Here is a 26,015-nt window from a genome sequence, read left to right on the forward strand (position 1 = left end):
ATTAGATTTACATGTATATATTTTGATTATCAATTTATATGTTTTATAAATATGTGTCAGTGTCCTATATTTTTTACATTAGTGTTGTCGTGGTGTCCGTGTCGTGTCGCGGTATCCGTGTCGGAGTCCGTGCTTCATAGCTTTTGACATTTCTTCATTTTTTTAATTTTTTTTGTAATTTTTTTGTTTTTATATATTTATATATAATTTTGTCATAAAAAAAACAACATAATCAAACAATTGATTGTTTTATATTATTCAACCTAGTTGCAATTCGATGAGAGGGACTACATGGAAATTATTAACTTGTCATATATAGATAAGTACATAGATATGTGCAATTTTTTTCTAAAAAAAATAAAATAACGAAGTCTATTCCTTGTAGAAAAAATAATATAACTCCAAATCCAAATACAGAATTAACTAAAAAAAAATATGATCTGAAGACAAAATATGCAAAATTTTGAAAATTACTAATGAAATGCAAAGAAAAAGTTACACTGATTGATTTGAGCAAGCATATAGCTAGGAGTATAATACTACTTACTACCATATCCCAGAAAATGAACATATAATTATCATCAAATTTTAATCAAAGAACCGTACTATAGTACGTACTATCGAATAGAAAGTGAATTAACTAGTACTTGAGAAGCTTGTTGATGACGGGACGAGTTTTACACATAGCCTTCAATGGTACCAATTTTGTTAAGGTGAAGCCATCTCGTTCTGACATATCAATCTTCCCATCACCTGTAAGTTTCCAATCAAAGCATTGAACCAATAATGCCAAAGTCATGCTAATTGCACGCATAGCCAAGGCTTCTCCCGGACATGCCCTTCTTCCCATCCCAAACGCAATCAACTTCTCGGACTCTCCTTTTTTGTCGAACCTCTCGGGTTTGAAAGTCGTGGCTTCACTCCATGTTTCAGGGTCTCTATGAATGGCCCAAGCATTGATCAATATTATGGTGTCTCGTGGTACTTTGTATCCTCCAATAACACACTCGTCTAAAGTCGAGTGGGGTAATAACAAAGGAGCAGGAGTGTATAAGCGAAGAGTTTCGTTGATGACATTTTTAAGGTAAGTGAGTTTTGGAAGATCTGATTCATCTACCAGACGATCTTGGCCAACATGAGTATCTAATTCATCTCTCACCTTCTGCAATACTTCTGGATAGTTCAAAATGTTAGACATCGACCACTCTAAAGTTATAGCCGACGAGTCGGTTCCAGCAAGAAGCATGCCCTACAATTTCAATCCAATTTGATAAGTTTTATTTCAAGTAAAACACATTAATAGTAAAGTTTAATTAACATTTAACACATATTAATGTTAGAGTTAAACAAGTTTACTCAGTATCCAACTAGATCACATCACATCACGCAATTACTTTCAAAATATTTTTACAAAAGTGAGGTGATAAAACAAATTTGAATTTAGATTTTATGCAATCAAAAGTTCTATGTTCACTTACATTTAATTTATTTTAAAGTTCAATTTTACTCTTACCACCTATTATACTATCTTTCTCCATTCTCCTAGTATTTTTGCACTAAATGTAGGTGAATGTGGAATTTTTGAATGTAGAGAATCAAAATCCAACAAATTTGTATGTTTTCATTGATCATTAACTAGTAGTAGTAAAACATTAATAATTTTATTTATAACTTACCAAAGCGAGGCCTTTGATGATTTGATCGGTGTAGTACTCTGGTTGTGATTCTTGCATATTTAGAAGATGATCTATCATAGTATTTGTACGCTCCTTCTTGTTTCGTTGCTCTTCAAGGAGTCCTTTCAAGAACTCATCACATTTTTCTCCAATATGTTTGACTCTCTTCTCCAAGTTTTCAAAATCAAGAAATTTAAGAAAAGGCATGAAATCAGTCTTATTGTTTGCTCCTGATAATTGCAATAGTTGAGATACCATATCCCTAAATTGACTTGCTTCTTGAAGATCAGACATGTCACAATCTTCTCCATAGTACCTCTTTCCAGAGATCATTCTCATGATGTTGTTAAACGTCATATCGAAGAATCGGGAAGTGAGTTCTACTTCTGCAAAATTAGTAGATGAATCTTCAGCCAACTTGGTGATCAACCTTTGAGTCTCGTCCTTTCGGATTCCAGCAAAATTGTTGATCCGGTGGTTTGAAAGGACGTCAAGAGCAGTAATACGACGAAGGTTACGCCAGTGTTCACCGTAGTCTGTAGATCCTAAGGTTGTATAGTTGTAGAAAATGTATTTTCCTGATAAAAATTTTGGTTTATTTGCTAGGACAACGTCGTTTTTAGTAAAACATTGTTGGAATTCAGATAGAGAAGATACGACAACGACAAGACGTGATCCAAACCAAAGAGAAATTACATTGCCGTACTTCTTGGCGAGTCCTTTAAAGGTACGATGGAGGGGGCGTTTGAGATGGTGGAGATCACCTATTATGGGAAGAGAGTTTGGACCAGGTGGAAGGTTTTTGAATTTTCTTGATTGGAACAAAAGTCTAATGATGAAAAATATAGAAAGATAAAAGAGTGAGTAGAAGAACAAGGAAATGATCCTCATTGTTTGGATTGTTAATTGCTTTTTGGTTTTTGAACTATAAGTTGTTTGTTGATGAATGAGAGTGAGTTGTGAATTGCAAATGAAGTTTGGTATTAGTATTTATAGAGTGAGAAGAGTAGTAGGGCAGTGTAGAGTATTATTATAAGTGTTTGGGGGCTGGGCTTGCTATGACTTCTTTTATTCAAACAATGAAGTGATGAACAGTCAATCATGGCTAGTATTTTATTTGTCTCTTGATAGTATTTTATAAGGTTTTTTTTTTTATCATACAAATTTGCATGTTAGAAAATTCAAAATAATAAATTTTCATTGAAACTTGTGTATTTTATGTGATTTTTTTTAATAATATGTTTTACATTTTGATTCATTTTAATATGAATAAATATTTTTGTGATAACCATTAATTTTAATCTATTACTATATTTTAATCTAAAATTAATAAATAAAAACTTAAATTTGGTCACCATTTAGAATTTGTCTGAAATTTTTATTTTATTTTAACATAAAATAAGATAGTTGTTTAAAAAAAACGTAAAATGAGAAAATAGTATAGTTTAAGTATCTTAAAGTATATCTTAACTAAAATATAGAATGGCTGCTATCTTATGTACCCAAAAACAAAAAGAATGGCTGCTATCTTTTAAGTAGCATTGTTTGTCTCTGGCCACCGTGTAGAACATAACATTAATTGCTACAATTATTTTATCCTATACTACTCCCTCGATCCTAAAACTTTGGTCTTTTTTTACCCATAGTTTTACACATGAATTTAAAAATAATATAGTAGATTGATAAGTTAAGTTTTTTTTTTACCCTTACTTTATTAAAAAAAAAAAGAATTTATTTAATAAACGTTTTAGTTTTTGTAAGGATACGAAAGATAATTAATCACCATTAATTGTACATTAATTTTTTAAAAGAACTAAAATTTTGAGACAAAATGTAAAACATATTAATATGTTTTACATTTTGATCCATTTTAATATGAATAAATGTTTTTATGATAATATTTTTTAATGACATTTGATAACAATTAACTTTAATCTATCATATTTTTATCCAAAATTAATTTTTAAAAAACTTAAATTTGTTCACCAATTACAATTTTGTCTGAAATTTAATTTAATCTTAACATAAATAAGATAATTGTTTAAAAAAACATAAAATAAGAAAATAGTATAATTTAAGTATCCTAAAAGAAAAGAAAGAATAATGTAGTTTATTAACATATAGAATGGCTGCTATCTTTTAAGTAGCATTGTTTGTCCATGTAACAATATTGCTTCTAAGGTAACATGCTTTACTTACATTTTGATCATTTTAAGATGAATAAATATTTTTAATTTAACTTCTTTTTTTTTTTTTGGATGGAAGAAGATTAATTAGGGGTTTTGAGGGGTGCCAACATAGTTGAAATGTCTTAGAATTCCTTTAATGTTATTAAGCTCTTAATTGAACGAAAAAAAAAGAAACATTTTTTTAATGGCATTTTTTTATAACAATTAACTTTAATTTTAATCTATCATATTTTTATCCAAAATTAATTAAAAGAAAACTTTAATTTGGTTACCATTTAGAATTTTTCCAAAAAAATTAATTTATTTTAATTACTCAATTTATGATGTGAACAAGAAAATACAGTAACAATATATGCATTACAAGTTTAATCATATTAATTAAAAGGATTTGTCTAACATGTGCAATGTGCAATATTGCACATGTTAAAGTAACCAAAAATAATAACTATTTAATGAAAAACAATAATTATTTATTAAAAAATTAAATATTTAATATAAAATACACAAATTCTAATGTAAATTTATTATTTTGAATTTCATAACATGTGCAAAGTTGCACATGATAGGAAAATCATAATTAAAATACACTAAAATGTTAATTAAGGAGGAAAAATTATATTTTAACATAATATATTTTGCTTAAACAACAGAAAATGTTTATTTTAAGATAAAATAAGAAATTAAAATATGATGATTTAAATATCCCTTAAAGAAAAGAGTGTAATTTACTAAAGGAAAATGCTAAACAGTGTCCCCGAGACACTGGTTAAGCATCTTAAAATAGAAATTCTATCTCGAAATACGTGCATTCAATGTCTCAAAAATACAAAAAGTTATTTTTTTAATATAAATTTTATTTTTTATTTTCTTTTTAGATATGCTTAACAAGTGCCCCGGGAGCACTGTTTAGCATCACTCTTTACTAAAATATAGAGGCTGCTATCTTTTATTTTTTTAGGAGGGTGTATTGGATTGAGATTTCATGGGATTTTAAAAGACTTTTTTATGACAAAAAAATCTTGAGGTATTCAATCAAGACTTTTACAAAAGTTAAATAAATCTTGTGGTATTCAATTAAGACAAACATGATTTTTTTTTCAGGGCAATAAAATCCGTTGGTATTCAATTGAGATTTGGTACTACTTTTAAAATGTCTACTGGTATTCAAAAGTCTACCGATTTTGATGGATTCTTCTATGGAATGGATTTTGAGAGACTTTTTAGTTGAAAATACACTTGATAGACTTTTTCAACAATCTCACCAAAAGCCTTGAGACTTTTTTGAAATCTCCAAGACTTTTTATTTTCATCATCACTGTATCAAATTTTTTTTTTCTTTATTTTTTCATAGTTCATCATCACTGCACTCCTTCTTCTTTTCTTTGTTCACTTGTTCAAGAATCTCACCAAAAGACTTGAGACTTTTTCAAACTCTCCAAGATTTTTTACTTTCATCATCATTATATCAGTTCTTCTTCTTCTTCTTCTTCTTCTTCTTCTTCTTCTTCTTCTTCTTCTATCAAATATGTTTTTTTGCAAAAAAATATTTTAACAAATTCTACATCTTTTTTACAAACTTTTGATTCAATACAACTTTTTACGGCAAATTTTTTTTCGTTACCTTCATCTGCTTCTTTTCCCATCAATGGTGATAATGGTTTTTATTTGTGATTAGAAACATATACGTGAAAAAAATGTAAGGCTTTTTTTTTGTTTAAAAATTTGGATTCCCAAAAAAATATAATTTCTTTTATTAAAATTTATTGATTCTTTTAAAATTTGCCTAATATACAAAAGTTTCTTAATATATAAAGTATTATGAAATCTTGATTGTAAAAAGTTTTTTGAAAAAAATCTCTCAAAATCCATTCAAATCATGTGTTAAAAATCTTGATTGTAAAAAAGTCTCTGTAAAAAAGTCTTTAAAATCTCACAAAATCAATATAGTCCAACAAAATCTCATAAAATCATCAAGACTTTTTTTGCCAAAATTGTCTCATGAAATCCCAATCCAATACACCCCCCTTAATCTAAGCCTCCAAAGTATCACGTACTGTACTGCATGAAATTACGTAAGAGATTAATAGTTTTCCTTTTTAAAGCTGACATTCCATGTATGCACATCAAATTATAGAAACATTGCATCTTGGATTAAATATTTAAAATCTCGTAGATTTGCAAATGCTATGCTTAGAAATTTTCTCATATGAAAAGAAAGAATTTCTTATACTCATTCACATGGTAAATTTTTGGTTTATAATTAATCGGGAATTATTCGATACACATATTATGTGTGTTGAGTATGCCTTGAAATCTCAGTCACAAGAAATCAGAAAATCATGTTTTTGGGAGATTCTGTCTGCTCACGCCCAGGCACAGCGCATGTTGACAGCATGTATTATTTTGCTGATTTTTGGGAAATATATATATATATTGATCATTCCTACACATATATTCCCAAGAATATTATTTCAAGAAACAAACACCCCCAAATACTTTGTCTCCTTTGTTCCGCCGCCGTTAACAAGAGTAGTTTCCTTTGTTCCGCCGCCGCCGTGGATGATCTGAAACAACTTTTCTTTGTTCCGCCGCCGCCGTGGATGATCTGAAACAACTTTTCTTGTACCGCCGCTGCCGAATCGTCATCTACTTCTGTTGGGTGCCGTCGTTTGTCTCCCCTAGGGTATATGCTTCTATTCCTGGTGGGTGTTTTGCTGTTCAATCGTTTAGGTTAGATCTAATCTGATTGCTTGTGTTATTGATTCATTTTGAATCCCCTGCTTAATTGTTTATATCAGTGAGTGTTTGTTATCTGCGATGACCGAGTTTCACTGTTTATGGCTGAACCCCTTTGATTGACTTCATCTCCACTATTGTTAATTATTTGCTTCCTCTGGTATTGATGGTATGATAGGGTCTTATCATAACCCGGTTATGTTTCAATTGTGGAATTTGATATTTGATGATGAAGGAATGGGTGCCACTTGCAATTTCATTAATATGCAAAATAAACTTGCTGAGAATGTGGTAATGGCTGGTGCTGGAAACCAAGTCCGCTGGCACAAATGAATATTGTTAGTTGGAACTGCCGGGGAGTGGGTCACCCGCGTGTAGTTCCTGGTCTTAAGTACCTCGTCCGGGTGTATAAGCCGGATGTTCTGTTCCTCAGTGAAACTTTATCAAATACTCGTAGAATGGAGGAGTTGCGTCATTTGTTGGGTTTTGATTCTTGTTTTGCCGTTAATCGTGAAGGTAGAGGGGGTGGTTTAGCTTTTATGTGGCGCTCTTCTTTCCATTGTTCTGTTACAAATTTCTCTTCTAATCATGTGGATGTGGAGGTAGCTGATGCAGTTAATGGTAATTGGAGGTTAACGAGCATCTATGGATTTCCTGGAAGTGGTCGAAGGAGAGACTCTTGGAATTTCTTGAAACAATTGTCACAGATTTCTAGTCTTCCTTGGTGTGTGCTTGGTGACTTTAATGATATTTTATCTCCGTCTGAGAAGAAAGGTAGGAATGACAGAGCACCTTGGCTGATCAATGGTTTTAGATCAGCTGTTTTGGAATCTGGTTTGGCAGATGTTCATATGGAGGGTTATCCCTTCACTTGGTTTAAGAGCCTCGGCACTTTTCGCGCAGTGGAGGAGAGGATAGAGCATTGGCTAATGATGCATGGTTCCATAAATTCCCTAATGCTGTTCTAGAAAATTTGCCTGCCCCAGCATCTGATCACTATCCTATCCTTCTGGTTCGTGAGCCTGAGTCTCGTACTAGAAGAGCTCGGTCTCGTTTCAAGTTCGAAAATGCTTGGCTTGTTGAGCCCGAGTTTAATGATTTTGTTAGCAACCGCTAGGTCTCTTATGGTGACAACCAAATTTTGCAAAAGCTGGATATGTGTGCATCTGATCTTTCTTCTTGGAATAGAAATTATTTCAAGCGGCTGCAGCGGGACATTGATACTTGCCGAAAAAGAATTGATCGTATTCGTAGTCAAGTGACCCCTGAAAATGTGAATTTATTTAATGCTTTGAGAAAGCGCATGGCTTTTTTACTTGTTCAGGAGGATGCTTATTGGCGTCAGCGTGCAAAAACTCATTGGTTACGTGATGGTGATTTAAATACAAAGTTTTTTCATGCTGCATCTACATCTAAGCGAAAGGTAAATCGCATTAATTCTTTGTTGGATTCTGCTGGCAACGTGGTTACAAAGGAGAATGAGTTATGTGAGATAGCCCGTGATTATTTTGTTGACATCTTCAATAAACAAAATAGCATTATTTATCCTGTCATCAACATTATTGATCACTCTATATCCTTGGAAGATAATACTATGTTGGTAGCACCTTTTACTATGGAAGAATTCAGGGATGCCATGTTCTCTATGCAACCAGATAAATGTCCAGGACCTGATGGATTTAATCCGGGTTTCTTTCAACATTTCTGGCATCTGTGTGGTCAAGACATCTTTGATGAATGTTGTAAATGGCTTACCACAGGTTCTTTCCCTTCTACACTAACTTTGACAAACATTGCTCTCATTCCTAAAGGGGATTCACAAGTATCTATGAAAGATTGGCGCCCTATCTCTCTTTGTAATGTTATCTACAAATTGGTGGCAAAAGTCTTGGCGAACAGGTTGAAGCCTATTTTAAGTAAGTGTATTTCTGATAATCAATCTGCTTTTGTCCCTGGTCGATCTATCCTGGATAATGCGATGGTAGCTATAGAGGTGGTGCACTATATGAAATCAAAGTTAAGAGGTAAAGTAGGAGACATAGCTCTTAAACTCGATATTAGCAAAGCCTATGATAGGATTGATTGGGATTATCTTCGCGGAGTTATGCTAAAGATGGGTTTCTGTACACAATGGCTAACGTGGATTATGATGTGTGTAGAAACAGTTGACTATTCCATCCTTGTGAATGACAAAGTGGCTGGGCCAATTACTCCTAGCAGAGGTCTTCGACAAGGAGATCCGCTTTCACCTTATCTTTTTATTATTTGTGCAGAAGGGCTCACAGCTCTTATCAGACAGGCAGAGGCTCGTGGTGACATACACGGCGTTAAAATTTGTCGGAATGCTCCTATTGTTTCTCATTTGTTATTTGCAGATGACTGCTTCTTATTTTTCAGAGCTAATATTAATGAAGCTGAGGCAATGAAAAATATTTTAAATACTTACGAAGCAGCGTCAGGACAATCTATAAACTTTCAAAAATCAGAAATCTTTTGTAGCCGAAACGTTTCAGCTGATATCCAAAACTCTGTTGCTACGTGTCTTCGAGTACATGCTGTCCTGGGTACTGGAAAACATCTAGGATTACCTTCGATGATTGGACGTAGTAAGAAATCTATTTTCAGCTTCATTAAAGATAGAGTGTGGAAGAAGATAAACTCTTGGAGTAGCAAAACTCTTTCTAAGGCAGGGCGTGAAGTTCTCATCAAATCTGTTCTTCAGTCTATACCGACATACTTCATGAGCATTTTTACAATCCCTTCCTCGCTTTGTGATGAAATTGAAAAAATGATGAATTCTTTCTGGTGGGGTCATTCAGGTGTTCGTAATAAAGGTATTCATTGGATGTCGTGGGAAAAACTATCTATGCATAAAAGTGATGGTGGGATGGGTTTTAAAAGTCTCCCTGCATTCAATCTCGCTATGTTGGGCAAGCAAGGATGGCGAGTGATGTCCAATCCGAATATACTTATCTCCAAAATCTACAAAGCTAGATATTTTCCTCATTGTGACTTCTTTGATTCTAAGGTGGGTCATAATCCTAGTTTTGTTTGGAGAAGTATTTGCAATTCTAAATTCATTCTTAAAGCAGGTAGTCGTTGGCGGATAGGAAGTGGTAAAGATATTCCTTTATTGAACGAAAATTGGTTATATGATGCTTCAGCTGTGAGCCTTCAACAAACCAATGTGCTTCTTGATGCTAGACTTACAGTGGCTGATATCATTATTCAGGATGAGAAGTGTTGGAATATGCCCCTTATAACATCAATTTTTGAGCCAAACTGTGTAACGAAAATTCTTGGTACTCCTTTATATAAATTAGTGGTAGATGATATGCGTATTTGGCGTGTGGAGAAAAATGGTATGTATTCTGTTAGAAGTGCTTATCGCCTTTGTGTTCAAGAATTACTAGATACTTCGCATTTAAAGGTGAACGGTGCTTGGGTTTTGCTCTGGAAAATTAAAGTCCCTCCGCGTGTTAAAAATCTGTTGTGGCGCATATGTCGTCGATGTATTCCAACTCGTGTTAATCTTCGTAGCAGAGGAGTAAATTGTATTGATACTTGCCCTTTATGCAACGAACACGAAGAAGATAGTTACCATATATTTTTTGACTGTCCAAGTAGCAGGAATGTGTGGAGTATGTGTACCTTCTATCCAATAATAGTAGCAGCAATGCAAAATGGGTATGATGCTGCTGAATTGATATTTCACCTGCTGCAGCAAATTAATGAGGAGGATGCTTCTCTTTTGGCGTGTGTTATATGGAGTATTTGGAAGCAAAGAAATAATATTATTTGGAATAATATTACCGACGCGCAAAATTTTGTTTTTTCACGTGCAAATATTACTCTACATGATTGGCGGGTTGTGCACACAGCTAGGACTGGTGTGAAGAACCAGCAGGTGCGACACGAGAGTAGGTGGAAAAAACCTTCTAGCGGGCGGATGAAATGCAACATTGATGCTTCCTTTTCATCTCTTAACAATAGAGTTGGTATTGGTGTTTGTATCCGAGATGAGTTTGGCGCTTATGTGTTGGCTAAATATGAACAATTTACACCTTTATGTGATGTTCGTTTTGGTGAAGCTCTCGGTTTACTTTCAGCTCTCAATTGGGTTCACGAGTTAAACTTAGGACCAGTTGATTTTGAGCTCGACTCAAAGATAGTGGTGGATAGTTTTCATTCAAATAAGTGTGATGCTACTGAGCTCGGTGATATTATTTCACATTGTAAACAGCTATTCTCTAATTATTACAACAACTCTAGTGTTGAGTTTATTAGGCGACAAGCCAATGAGGTTGCTCATAGTTTAGCTAAGGCGGCCACATATGCAGCTAGTCCCCGTATTTTGGTTGATATACCACATTGTATTGAACACCTATTGATCAATGAAATGCTATAAGTTCATTTTCTTCAAAAAAAAAAAATATATATATATATATATATATATTGATCGGTGTAGTACTATGATTGTTCTTTCTTGATGCGTTGCTCTTCAAGGAGTCCCAAGAACTCATCACATTTTTCACCAATACATTTTACATTAATTTCTTCTCTAAGTTTTCAAAATCAGTCTTATTGTTTGCTCCTGATAACTGCAACAATCTTTTCCGTAGTATCTCTTTCTTGAGATCATTTTCATGATGTTGTTGAAAATCATATTAAAGAACCTGAAAGTGGAGTTCTATTTTGACGATGAATGAATCCTTAACCAACTTTTAATTATTTGGTTTAAAATTTGATCTATGACCAATGGTGCATATGAAAAATATTTGTTAGAGATTTCAACACCTTAAATGAATCTAAATTATCCTGAAAGATTGGCTATACAATCACTACAAGAAAATACGGGATTTGCTACGACGGCCTTTGTAGCTAATCCGTAGCTAATCTCTAGTAAAACAGAGTTAGCTACAGATTTGTTGTGAATTAGCTGTCGTACAGGGCGTAGCATGGATTGGGTGGCAAATCACCTATCAAAAAATTTCCTAGCTAATTTGCAACTAATATATTGAATATCCTAGCTAGTTCCCAATTAATGCCTAGTTAAATAATGTTCAAACGTTTATGTTTCCTAACTAAATCGCTAGGATATTTCACAACGATTTCGCAATAAATCTCTAGCTACACATTCCTAGCGATTTCGCAGCCAAATCCAAGCTTTGAAAAAAAAATATATAATTATAAAATGCCGATTATGAATTCATGCCCAAAATTCAAGCTACTTATAAATTATTTATCATCTATTAAAAAATCGAAATAAGCCTAATTAAATGAACATGATTTACAGCTACAAGACTAAATTTTAAGCATAACAAAGTAACTAAACACATGTTAGCATTATATAAGTAATCAAGTATATCTTCCAACTTTGTCAAAACTAAAAAACCTAAAGAAAATGAAGACATAATATTCTCAACTTTACAAATGAAATCAAAGTACAAAAACCTTTAAAAGCTTTTATTAGCAAAACTGTACCTAGAACCATAGCTCCATCATTTGGTCTTTCATATCCCTCTCCTTCCTTCAAGATCTTCTTAAGGACCTTCCTATCCTTAGTAATGTCAGATACAATCCTCCACGATACTAACCCAAGATCCATTTGGAGCGAAGCATTGAGAGGCACAACACCAAAAATAAAATTCAAAGGTACTAGTTGGTGAGGCACTAGTAGGATCATCAAACATAAAAAATAGAATAGCTTCATCAAAGATTCGAAAACAAAAAAAAAGCAGTCATCTTGCCCTGCCACAATTGTATGGTAGCAGAGGAAATTAATTACAGGATAGAATATCAAGCCTTACGCAGAGAAAACACAAGGCAACGGCCTAAAATAACCCCATTCTGCCAACAAATTAGAAGCCTCACTTTCTAAACCCTCGTAAATGTGGTTACAAAACTCACAAAAGTTCAGTCCCACATGGTAGCACATATGTAAGAAAAAGCTCAGTCATCAATTTGAGGAAACTATTTGAGTCAAGTCTAGATTTACAAAATTGAGAACCTATTCAAACAAAGAAACTATAATGCACGTATGATCAATTATGAGTACCAAAATATGTCCTTGACTGCAGTAATAAAATATTCACCTGGTATAACTGTAGGAATTTTTCTCTCTCCAGGTACAACATATCACTATCTGTATTCTGTGTTTGTGTGTATCATTATGATCGATGTAAATCTTATTAGTTTTTGTTTCCTAATCAAAGTGATCATATGACAAAGAAAATTTGGAAATTTTCTTCTAACTACTTATATGTAGAACTCAAAAAATATATTCAGATGATGGACGATGTGTCAGTAGTAAAATTAAATTGATGGTAGCATAACCTATATAAGCTTCTTCTTCTAGAAGAATCTCTTTAAATTCCACAATTGCAAAGCTGGATATCGGTATCAAATCATCAATTTACAAGTATGAGGCATGTTCATGAATGTTGGTAGAATAAAAGATTCCTACTTCTACACATAAATCTCAAACTGATTTGGTAAAAGCAAACTGAATAATTTTCATTTCTAGCTTTGAATCAGTACCTGTTATAAAAGCTTTTTGCAACTGTCCACAATGTTAGATTATTTTAGCTTTTTGTGGCATCAAGAAGCTGACAATGAAAGCCCAAGGCATGGAAACTGCAAGGCCAATAACAGAAGAAACTAAAAAATCTGGAAGAACAACAGGGGCAAAAGTTGCTACCAAACCAATCACTAATATCTTAGACACTCCCACTAATACACTCTCAGCAACATACTTAGCTAGATTTGCAATTAAAATGCTTTGACATCAATAAATACATGAATTTAGAAGCTCATAATCTCATGATAACTTACAGCATGAAAACTTAGAGCAAATAATTACAAGGTAAGAATGTATGCCCTGATCCAACAGTTACTCCCATACACAACTGCATTAAGGCTAGGGAAAAAAACAGTGTTAGATTCAATGATGCAGGGAAGAATAAGTTAAATCATTTGGTAGATTGAATTACACAAGTTATTGATGCATCACTTTCAATTTGTCCATTTACAGTTTCTTCAATTCATCCAAAAGCAAGATAACACAAACTCATATATGTTCATTGAATCTTAAAATTCTAAAAATTTTGAACTAATTACTCATTCAAAAGGGAACTAGTAGCTATAACAATATCAAGAGAGCCTTAACCATAAAAGACAAACTTAACTCAATAATAAAATTCAATAATATACTAAATTGCATTACCATTTGAACCAATGAACTAAAATACAATAATAAATCAATTGAACCACATACCTGCATTGCATTACCATTTGAACCAATGAACTAAAATTAGTCACTATGCTTCACACACTCCGGCCACCAAAGTGACTCTGATGCTATTTCTTATATATGCTTCGACCACGTCTGAAAGTACCACTTGTAATGTAATGTTATTTCCTATATGTTGATGGGCAACCATAACAGCATATCTGGTCTCCATCAACCTGACATGCATTGTAACACAACCATACAAGAATTTAGTGGTTTGCAGCTGAAGAAAACAACAAACACCATTATATTTGAGTTGAAAATGTAAGAATATATACACATCACCTATGTTTCAGTGGCAGCAAATTAATAGTACTATCCCTACTTTTCAAACCCCCTTTCTTATAAACAGGACTATCCCTATATTACTTTGCAAATGAATATATATAGACAATATCACTTAAGCCTTGATATATCGAATTTTGAACGTTGAAAGTAACTCTTTCAACTTATTATTTATTAGAAGACAAAGCTGCTAAGTTGATATGAATAATCTAGAAATTGAGTTGTATTGATTAACTTATTAAACCATATCACAAATCACCTACACTAGAAAAGAAGATCATTATGAACACATATAAAGGGATCAGTGACTTGTACGAAAAAAAAGGGATTGGTGACTCATTGCTCTGCCCGTCAGTAAGCAATATACAGAGGGAATTATTGTCTCACAACAAAGTCTCTCGTAAGAATAAGTATCATGGAAGATCTAAATACATGCCACTGGAAATGCGACTTATAAAATCAATCCAATAAGTATCGTCTAATTCTATCACATAAAGTAAAATAAATTTGGTGAACAAATTCAGTAACCTGAACCGAATCTGTGCAAAACCTAATGAATTCAATTTGTGCAAAACCTAAATAAAGAAATGGAAACAAAAATTGCCATAAAATGTGTGCAATTGAAGACATTCAAAAAGATTTTTCTCTGTAAGTCTCATGGCAAGTAATAACATGCAAATAATCAATTCTTAGTGATTGGATCATTATCCAATTAAAGATGCATGAACTAGGAACCCTAATTTTTCGATTTTGCAGCAGTGATTATTCAGTGATATGCAAAATAAACATGAAATTCATAGCGTTCAAATCAAATCCAGAGCTCAATTAGAGTATTGAAATTTAACTTACGCAGAAATCACGAGAGGGATAGAAAATGAACAGAAACAATTTATAGAGAGGATCGAGCGGAGAGGGAGATCGGAGCAAGGTCGGACGGAGAGTCAAATCGGAGTGAGAACGGAGAAAAATCCTGAACAGAGCATGATCGGAGTGAGATCGGAGCAAAATCGTGAACTTAGTATGATCGGAGTGAGAGCGATGTTGAATGCGAACGGTGTCGCGTTCTCAGATTTTGTTTTACGTAAAAAAAAATGGAAAGAAGAGTAAGTAATAAATAAATTTGACCAAAAAATTTAAAAAGAAAAAGTAATATAAAATTACTTTCTGTCAATTGGTTGTTAATATACTTGAAATTAACAAGGAACACGTTTTGTAGCAAAATTATGGTAGCAAATCACGTTTTTTCTTGTAGTGAATTATGTACGAAGAATATCTTAATTTAAAAATAAAATAAAAAATATACATCCACTTAAATGTGGTGAAATTTTTTTAACGAATAAGACAAACAATTTTTTACTCATCTATTTTCAATTTATTTTCACGCATCATTTATTTTTATTTTTTGACTCATTTAATTAAAATTCTCATACTCATTTAAATGACAAATTTTTTTATCTTTCCAAATCAAAACTCAGGTCTACCCTCACGACAATTATAGTGCTATTAATTAATACTACATCCGTCACAATAATATAAGGAAAAATTAGTAAAAAAATTAAAAAATTAGTCCAACCAAATAGTTACTTCTTTTTTTTTATTAATTTTTTTTTATATTTTAGGACGGAGGGAGTATTTCATAGAGAATAGTTGCTGTTTTTTTTTTTTACTCAGATAGACATGCTAATGCTCGATTTGTTTTTTAATATGCAATATAATTTTTTTAATGACAGTAAGAAAATTCTAATCGCATCACTATTTTTTGGTTTTTTGAAATTCCGTCACTACTTATGATCACATAACGAGTGTGGTGTGCTGTCTCAATGGACTACCCCTTACTGGAATTCCTTGCTTATCCAAAAATTAAAATAAATAAAAAAATCTATAGCAACATTCAAAATTGTTACACTCGTTTTACACTCGTTTGCCTCTGACCTTTTTTTCTTCTTATTCAGAGCTTATGCAAACAACTTATGTAATTTTTATATATTATTATAAGTTTGTCAAGATAGTTTATTATAAAATAGCTTATAAAATTACAATTTTCACTAGTGTAAATTTATTAAATAGCATAAAACTTAATTTATATTGCATAAGCTGTTTGCATAAGCTCTAAAAAAAGTTGGGCCAAACAGACCATAAGACAAATTCTTTTTTTTTTTCAACCCAGTATCCTCTCAGACAAATGTTTCGATATCCTCATAAATCGATCGGAATCGGTGTCCTTCAAGACAAATTTTTTTTGTTACTCTCTCGTCTCAAATTTTTGGTTGTCCCAAAACTTTAGTTCTTTTAATAAACCAAGACACAATTAATGATGTTTTACCATTTATACTCTTATAAAAGTTAAAGTATTTATTATAAACAAAAAAAAAGTTAAAGCATTTATTAAATGAATTTTCTCTTTCTTAATAAATTAAGGGTAAAAATAACTTAACTTATCAATCTTCATAGTTTTTTAATCTATGTGGAAAACTCTAAAAGGACCAAAGTTTTGGGATGGAGGGAGCATACCGGTGTATCCACATAATCAACAAATTGATTTTTCTTTTAGGAAATTTTTATCGTACATTGATAAATTAAAAATTAATTTTTATAAATTAGAAAGTTATTTTCAATTATTGTATTTTAGAGAATATCATATAACAAGAAAAAACACAATTTAATTATTTATAACCATTATATTAATTTTATATTTTTTTCCATAAAACTATTACAAGAAAAAACACAATTTAATTATTTATAACCATTATAATAATTTTTTAAATTTTTTTTCCATAAAACATAATCATTTATACCTATTATGAATAAACAAAATTTTAGAAAAATTAAACATCCTAGTTGAAACGATCTGAGGGACTAAGGGAAATTATTAGTTTGTCATATCATATAAACAAGCACTTAAAAGAGTGATTGTATTTTTAGAATCGAGAGTTAGACTTAATTTAATTTTACAATATGATGATTTTCTCTATTTTATAAAGTCATATTCAAATCATCTTACATTTGATATGAGATTTCTTAACATGTACTCCCTCTGTTCTTAATTATAAGCAAAATTTATTTTTTTAGATTCATTCAATAATCGATAAATTTGGACTGTATTATAGACCAAATTCATCAGTTATTGAATGAATATTCTAAAAAATAAGTTTTGCTTTTAAAATAACAAAGCATAATAACAAAAAAATATATATATGACTTCTTAACATGTTGGTGATAGAGTTGCTACTTTGATTTTATATGAGCAGTATCCTGCTCATATTAGTGAATTTTATTTAGTGGACCTGGTCAATCATTGGACCCCATGCCTTGTTATATGGTAGTCTCTTTTTCTTTTCGGACGTTGGTCCTCTTGTAATCCAAAAAAAAAAAATAATATGAAGAAATAAACAAGGAAAATTGTGCTAAATAATTACTTACAAATAATAAAAATAAAGAATTATATTTCCTCACCTTTCTGCACTCTTATTGTGTGAATTATGTTAGGAGCCTCTAATTTTATTAGTTTTGCAGTATTTTGTGTATGTGTATAGCTTAGACTGTGTTGCTTGGGCCTTAAGTAAGTCTGGCGCGCGCGTGTATGTTGGCCAAGGCTTGCCTGCGTGCTTGGCTTGTGCTTTGTGCTTGTTTTGTATTATGACTTGGCCTATATAAGGCTTGTATTGTTGTTAGTAATCAATGAGAAGAACGAATTGCTTCAACAAATTATATTGTGTGGCTATATTCTTCACACAATAGAAATGCAGAAAAGTGAGAAATTCGAGATTAGAAACCGATCCCTTCAAAAATATCCAATGTTTATTAAAGAAGATTGAGTTTCAGAACAGTTCTACAATAATATCTTATAGCTTTTGCACATTACATTCATTTGAGCAAAGCATAATTGATACGGTACTTACTTTACCGGATCCAGAAAAATTACATATAATTATTATCAATAAAAATTTCAAAAAACGTACGGTACTATATATACTAGTACACCGTCGAATGGGAAGTGAATTAATTATTTGAGAAGTTTGTTGATGACAGGACGAGTTTTACACATAGCCTTTAATGGTACCAATTTTGTTAAGGTGAAACCATCTCGCTCTGACATATCAATCTTCCCATCACCTGTAAGTTTCCAATCAAAACATTGAACCAATAATGCCAAAGTCATGCTAATCGCACGCATAGCCAAGGCTTCTCCCGGACAAGCCCTTCTTCCCATTCCAAACGCAATCAACTTCTCCGACTCTCCTTTTTTGTCGAACCTCTCGGGTTTGAAAGTCGTGGCTTCACTCCATGTTTCAGGGTCTCTATGAATGGCCCAAGCATTGATCAATATTATGGTATCTCGTGGTACTTTGTATCCTCCAATAACACACTCGTCTAAAGTCGAGTGGGGTAATAACAAAGGAGCAGGAGTGTATAAGCGAAGAGTTTCGTTGATGACATTTTTAAGGTAAGTGAGTTTTGGAAGATCTGATTCATCTACCAAACGATCTTGGCCAACATGAGTATCCAATTCATCTCTCACCTTTTGCAATACTTCTGGATAGTTCAAAATGTTAGACATCGACCACTCTAAAGTTATAGCCGACGAGTCGGTTCCAGCAAGAAGCATGCCCTACAATTTCAATCCAATTTGATAAGTTTTATTTCAAGTAAAATACATTAATAGTAAAGTTTAATTAACACATATTAATGTTAGAGTTAAACAATTTTACTCAGTATCCAACTAGATCACATCACGCAATTACTTTCAAAATATTTTTACACTAGTGATGAAACAAATTTGGATTTAGATTCTATGCAATTAAAAGTTCTATGTTCACTTACATTTAATTTATTTTAAAGTTCAATTTTACTATTACCACATATTATACTATCTTTCTCCATTCTCCAAGTATTTTTGCACTAAATGTAGGTGAATGTGGAATTTTTGAATGTAGAGAATCAAAATCCAACAAATTTGTATGTTTTCATCGATCATTAACTAGTAGTAGTAGTAGTAAAACATTAATAATTTTATTTATAACTTACCAAAGCGAGGCCTTTGATGATTTGATCGGTGTAGTACTCTGGTTGCGATTCTTGCATATTTAGAAGATGATCTATCATAGTATTTGTACGCTCCTTCTTGTTTCGTTGCTCGTCAAGGAGTCCTTTCAAGAACTCGTCACATTTTTCTCCAATATGTTTGACTCTCTTCTCCAAGTTTTCAAAATCAAGAAACTTAAGAAAAGGCATGAAATCAGTCTTATTGTTTGCTCCTGATAATTGCAATAGTTGAGATACCATATCCCTAAATTGACTTGCTTCTTGAAGATCAGACATGTCACAATCTTCTCCATAGTACCTCTTTCCAGAGATCATTCTCATGATGTTGTTAAACGTCATATCGAAGAATCGGGAACTGAGTTCCACTTCTGCAAAATTAGTAGATGAATCTTCAGCCAACTTGGTGATCAACCTTTGAGTCTCGTCCTTTCGGATTCCAGCAAAATTGTTGATCCGGTGGTTTGAAAGGACGTCAAGAGCAGTAATACGACGAAGGTTACGCCAGTGTTCACCGTAGTCTGTAGATCCTAAGGTTGTATAGTTGTAGAAAATGTATTTTCCTGATAAAAATTTTGGTCTATTTGCTAGGACAACGTCGTTTTTAGTAAAACATTGTTGGAATTCGGATAGAGAAGATACGACAACGACAAGACGTGATCCAAACCAAAGAGAAATCACGTTGCCGTACTTCTTGGTGAGTCCTTTAAAGGTACGATGGAGGGGGCGTTTGAGATGGTGGAGATCACCTATTATGGGAAGAGAGTTTGGCCCTGGTGGGAGGTTTTTGAATTTTCTTGATTGGAACAAAAGTCTTATGATGAAAAATATTGAAAGATAAAAGAGAGAGTAGAAGAAAAAGGAAAGGATCCCCATTGTTGAGTTTGTTAATTATTGTTTGGTTTTGGTTATTGATGAATGAGTGAGTGAGTAGTGATATAGCAAATGAAGTTTGTTGGTATTTATAGAAACTGAACATAGAGTACGTAGTAGCTAGGCCAGCACTATGGAGACTAGTATTTGGGGGCTGCTTAGCACCACTAGGTGTAGTTGCCATCAGTACGAGGGAGGGAGTTGCCACGAAATTCCAATCCACGACTTCAATTATGGCTAGATCAATTTTCCTTTTATTTATCCCTGATTATTATTTATTTATTTGTTTATTTAGTAACACCTGATTATTTTAGTTTTTTTTGTTAAATAGTTTAAAAACTAGAATTTCACCTTTTAAGATGAATAAGTAAGAGTATCTGAGTTTGAATCTCGGTTCTGCATATTAAAGATAATGTTCCTACTAACTAGGTTATACTCACATTAATATATCTGATTATTTTAATTTTTTGTTAAATAGTTTAGTGACTAGAACTTCACACCTTTTAAGGGTGAACACCGGTATACATAATTATGTGGATATGTATCGGTACGCAGTTTAAATGGATGATTTTGATTGGTCCACAAATAGTATTAATATAAAAAAAAAATCAATAAATATTATTCGTAAACCAATCATAATCATTCACCTCAACAAATGTACCGGTGTATCCACATAATATGTATACCGAAAAATTCCTCTTAAAATATATAAGTGAGAGCATCAAAATTTGAATAATATACACGTACAGTACTTATTTGAATCGATCCTGCATTATGCACGTGTAATTGTGCATGGCTGGTTATATATTTTATTTTGTTGGCCCCATTTGCATAGGCAGAGAAGATAACATTGCTACAATTATTTTATGGCATTGTGTTTTGCAAAGATTTTATTTCTTTTGTAATTTAAGGTATTTTTGCATTCATGTTTAATTGTAACAACTAATTACTCAATGTAATTGATATTTATTTGAGAAAATGAGATCACTTGACATATACATAGATTTAATGCTTAACTAATTAATAAAAGATTTAAACATCAATGGAATTTTCTCAAACAATTTTGTCGTACAACTATGCGTGGAATTTTCTCATACTTTCCGTAGAAAAGAAAAAAAAAAATTCTACGACGACTATGATATCACAAAATTTCTGGTGTTCCAAATCCAAACTAATTTCTATTCAACAATAGGTGTAATAATAATAGACAAAGTACTAATAATTCGTAGACATTATTTTATTATTTTTTGAACAGCAAATATTGATATATATTAAAAGGTGGCCAGAAAAACTTCGTAGAAATTATTAGTTGCTGTTTTTTGACCAAAATCGAGATTGAAGAATTTCCAGATTTTCCAGATAGTGTTAGGCGGACAAATATTTAAGTTTTTAATTTAGTTGTTTATAATTAGTGTAATATTTTCTGAAGAATTTTTTGGTACCTTCTTGGAGTTAGTTAATTTATCACAACTCATTATTTACATATTACATATATAATATTTCTATCAATTGAGTTATGCTTACATAAATTATATAATAGTCTCTTATGGCGAAAAAAAATAGATAATAGATCGATGATTCATTTTAATTGTTAATAATTTTTCTGGCGGCTTAATTAAGTGCTCGATAAAATTTAATTTAGTCTCCGACATTTTTATTTTATTGGCAAAATAAATTTTTATTATGAAAATATGAAAGACTTATGTAAATTTTATTTTTATAACTCTCTAAAGAATTGTCAAGAACTAAAATAAATATTTACTCTTTTAAAAAAGAATATATAACTCCCCACACCCTAAATTTTTATAAGAAAAAAGAATATATCTTCTTCTCCCGATCACTTGTGTTGGTCACTCACGCAGGCTTCTGAATTGCTAATGTTGTTGTTAGGGAGTAATCAGTTAGTTTATTCATTCACAATGAGGCCTTTTATAGGCAAGGTACAATAGATTGCAATCCAAGCCAACCAGTTGGCTAGCAAGCCTGCAGGCAAGGCAAAGCAGGCCAGGCCAAGGCACGCGCGCGCACATCTGCAGGCCAGCAGGCTTGGCTTGGCTTAGGCTGCAACTAGTTACTTAACATACAAGCTAACCAATCCTAACATACCCTCCCTTAATTGAACCCATACAAACACAACACAAATGTTCAATGTACAAGACTACTAACAACACACATGCCTAAGCCCTCCCTTAATTTGCAAAAAGCTTCCAACTTCAAAGGCTTAGTGAGCAGGTCTGCTAACTGCTCCTCACTTCTGCAGTGAACCAATTCAATAGCTTCATCCTTAGTGAGATCTCTAAGGAAATGAAACCTGACATCAATGTGCTTTGATCTTCCATGCATAATTGGATTCTTTGAAAGCTTTATTGAGGAACTGTTGTCACAATAGATCATGATACACTCTGATTGCTTCAACTTCAAGTAATTCAACACATTTTTCAGCCATATCCCTTGACAAGCACAAGCAGCTGCTGATACATACTCAGCTTCAGTGGTTGACAGAGTCACAATTGGTTGTTTTTTAGAAGACCAAGAAACAGCACCACCTCCCAACATGAACACAAAACCTGTAGTGCTTTTCCTATCATCCAAATCACCAGCATAATCTGAGTCACACCACCCTTTCAAACACAAACCAGACTTGGAATTAAACTTGTACTGAATTCCAAACCCTAAAGTACCTTTCAGATATCTCATAATCCTTTTTACAGCAGTTACATGCATCTCAGTTGGCCTTTCCATGAATCTTGCCACCAAACATACTGAGTAGGCCAAGTCAGGCCTTGTAGCAAATAAATACATTAGGCACCCTATCATTTGCTTATAGACAGTTGCATCTGTGCCTTGCTCAGTTTCATCTTTGACAAGTTTGCAACCAGGCACTATAGGACTGCTTACTTGGTTACAATGTTCCATACCAAACCTAGATAGAACTTCTGCTGCATACTTCTGCTGAGTAATGAAGATACCATTGCTGTTTTGATGAACTTCCACACCAAGAAAGAACCTCATCTTTCCCAAATCAGTCATAGCAAACTTCTTCTTCATAGATGACTTAAATTCATCCATCAATTTCTGATTGTCCCCAGTGTAGATCAAATCATCTACATACAAACTTACCAACAAAATCTCATTCTCCATACCATACTTGACAAATAAGGTATGCTCATATGGACACTTTTCAAACTTCTCTGTGCTGAAATAGGACTCAATTTTGTTGTACCAAGCCCTTGGAGCTTGCTTTAATCCATACAATGCCTTCTTCAATCTATACACCATGGACTTGTCTTTGCTGATATATCCTAATGGTTGACTTACATAAATGTTTTCTGACAATTCACCATGTAAGAAAGCAGATTTAACATCTAGCTGATAGATTTTCCATCCATTATTGGCTGCAAATGCTAGAATGGATCTGATGGTGTCCCATCTAGCAACTGGTGCAAAGACCTCATGATAGTCAATACCATGATCTAGCTGATAGATTTTCCATCCATTATTGGCTGCAAATGCTAGAATGGATCTGATGGTGTCCCATCTAGCAACTGGTGCAAAGACCTCATGATAGTCAATACCATGCTTCTGTGTGTATCCTTTAGCCACTAGTCTTGCTTTGTGCTTATCAATCTCTCCCTTTTCATTATACTTTGTCTTGTAAATCCACTGACACCAATGGAGTTGCAACCAGCTGGTAGAGTAGTGAGCTCCCAGGTATCATTATTCTTAATTGACTCCATCTCAATATCCATTGCATTTCTCCAAACCTCATGTTTAACTGCTTCATTGTAAGAAACTGGATCATTGTTGGTGTTAATCATTGCAAGATTGTGCAGCTCAAACTCATCTTCATCTACTTCTGCAGCCTGACCAGTTACATAGTCATTCAATCTTACTGAGGGCTTTCTTATCCTAGGACCAAGTGGTGAGCTTCTCTCAGCTTCACTATCACTAGATGTTTCATTGACAATATTTTCATTGTTGGTAGCTGGAAATTGATCATCAGCTTGATCATCAGCATCAACTGGCTTCTCATCATCACTATTATTTGCTGATTCAGTTTCCTCCCAATCATCATCAGTTCTAGCTAGCTTCTTTGGCTTGTTCCAATTCCAGCTCTTAGATTCTTCAAATATCACATCTCTACTTATTATGATCTTATTCTCAACAGGGTCATAAAGCTTGTATGCTTTAGACTCTTCACTAACACCAAGCAAAACACACTTTTTGCTCTTGTCATCTAACTTCTTTCTTTGACTGTCATGAATGTGCACATGAGCCACACATCCAAAAACTTTGAAATGATGCACAGATGGCTTCCTCCCACTCCATGCTTCTTCTGGTGTCATATCTTTTACACTAAGTGTAGGACTTCTATTCATCACATAGGTTGCCCATTTGACTGCTTCAGGCCAGAATTTCTTTGGAACATTTCTTGCATGAATCATACTTCTAACAATGTTCAGCAATGTTCTATTTTTCCTCTCAGATACTCCATTCTGCTGTGGAGTATAGGCTGCAGTTAGCTGTCTTTTAATCCCTTCCTTACTGCTTCCTCCATTTGACTGAGGAGTGATAGGGCCACAGATATCTGAATGAACTAATTCAAGTTTTGCAGATGCTCTCCAATTTGCTTGTTTTGGGATAGAGTCTCTGGATTGCTTACCAGCCAAGCAATCAACACAATTATCTTCTATTTCTTCCAGCTCTGGTAATCCCTTAACCATTTGCTTCTTGGAAAGGGTGTTCAATCCCTTGAAATGCAAGTGACCATATCTTCCATGCCACAACACAGTTGACTCTTGTTTTGCAGACATCAAACATCTAGGGTTGATAATAGTTGCAGAAATCATATACATTCTATTACTAGACATAGCAGTGGTGAACAACAAACCCTTTTCTTCATGATAGATCTTGCAAACATCATCTTTGAAGATAACTGTGACTCTTTTCTGCTGTAATTGGCCTATACTGATGAGGTTGGTTTTTAATCCAGGCACAAAGTACACATTGGTAATCACATGAACCAAATCATTAATCTTTAACCTCACATTGCCTTTTCCCATCACAGCCATTCTTGAATCATCACCAAGTTTGACTGAATCTCTATAACTATCATCAAAATCAATAAACCAGTCTTGATGACCTATCATGTGATTACTACATCCAGAGTCAAGATACCATGGTTCAATTGCATTGACTTTTGATTCTTGATTGGTTCTTGACATGAGTAGCATTTCTTCTACACTATTGTACTCAGCATAATGAACATTACCTTCATACTCAGGACACTCACTCTGATAATGTCCAAGCTTGTGGCACTTGAAACACTCAACAAATTCTTTGTTTTGCCTTCCCCTGCCACGACCTCTACCACCATTGTTTCTTCCTCTCCCTCTACCAGCTCCTTTCTCAGGATTAGAGATTTTCAAAGCCTGTTCATCTGTTACTTCAATCTGTCTCTTCATTCTCTGCTCTTGCACAATCAAACTACTCTGCAGGCTATCAATGGACATAGCTGTAACATCATTTGATTCCTCTATAGAGCAAACCACATAATTGAACTTTGAAGACAAAGATCGCAAGATCTTTTCAACAACTTCAACTTCTTGCAGTGTTTGACCTTGAGCACTCATGCGATTTGCAATTGCAAGAGTTCTTGAGAAGTATTGTTTAACTGTTTCATTATCTTTCATTTCAAGAACTTAAAATCTCGCTTCAATGCTTGCAGATGAGCACGTTTCACCTTTGTGGATCCTTGATACTTGCGTTTCATAGCATCCCAAATATCTTTTGATGTGTTGCGAACAAGAATCGTTTCCATAATGGAACGCTCAATAGATTGAAAGAGATAGTTCTTTACCTTTAAGTCTTTCAATTTGAGCGCTTCAATTGCTTGCAATTGCTCAGCTGTAGCATCAGGTGGCG

The 26,015-nt window shown here is 33.2% G+C and overlaps 2 protein-coding genes and 1 long non-coding RNA gene across 3 annotated transcripts; all 3 read right to left on the reverse strand.

Moving 5' to 3' along the window:
- Positions 1-466: 466 nt before the first annotated feature.
- Positions 467-2,582, reverse strand: LOC123915916 (isoflavone 2'-hydroxylase-like). The gene is made up of 2 exons (XM_045967192.1): positions 1,677-2,582; positions 467-1,249 (listed from the first exon to the last, which is right to left on the reverse strand). Exons 1-2 carry the CDS (start codon positions 2,565-2,567, stop codon positions 641-643), a joined length of 1,500 nt encoding a protein of 499 aa, XP_045823148.1. The 5' UTR covers positions 2,568-2,582; the 3' UTR covers positions 467-640.
- Positions 2,583-12,192: 9,610 nt separating this feature from the next.
- Positions 12,193-15,268, reverse strand: LOC123916326. The gene is made up of 5 exons (XR_006812108.1): positions 15,027-15,268; positions 13,878-14,068; positions 13,436-13,520; positions 13,142-13,237; positions 12,193-12,274 (listed from the first exon to the last, which is right to left on the reverse strand). It is a non-coding gene; the product is annotated as an uncharacterized LOC123916326 (long non-coding RNA).
- A 2,689-nt stretch (positions 15,269-17,957) lies between these two features.
- Positions 17,958-20,152, reverse strand: LOC123917604 (isoflavone 2'-hydroxylase-like). Its single transcript, XM_045969371.1, has 2 exons — positions 19,203-20,152; positions 17,958-18,786 (listed from the first exon to the last, which is right to left on the reverse strand). Exons 1-2 carry the CDS (start codon positions 20,091-20,093, stop codon positions 18,181-18,183), a joined length of 1,497 nt encoding a protein of 498 aa, XP_045825327.1. The 5' UTR covers positions 20,094-20,152; the 3' UTR covers positions 17,958-18,180.
- Between the last annotated feature and the right edge of the window lie 5,863 nt (positions 20,153-26,015).

This window comes from Trifolium pratense, linkage group LG3 (assembly GCF_020283565.1).
Source record: "Trifolium pratense cultivar HEN17-A07 linkage group LG3, ARS_RC_1.1, whole genome shotgun sequence".
NCBI classification, from domain to species: Eukaryota; Viridiplantae; Streptophyta; class Magnoliopsida; order Fabales; family Fabaceae; genus Trifolium; species Trifolium pratense.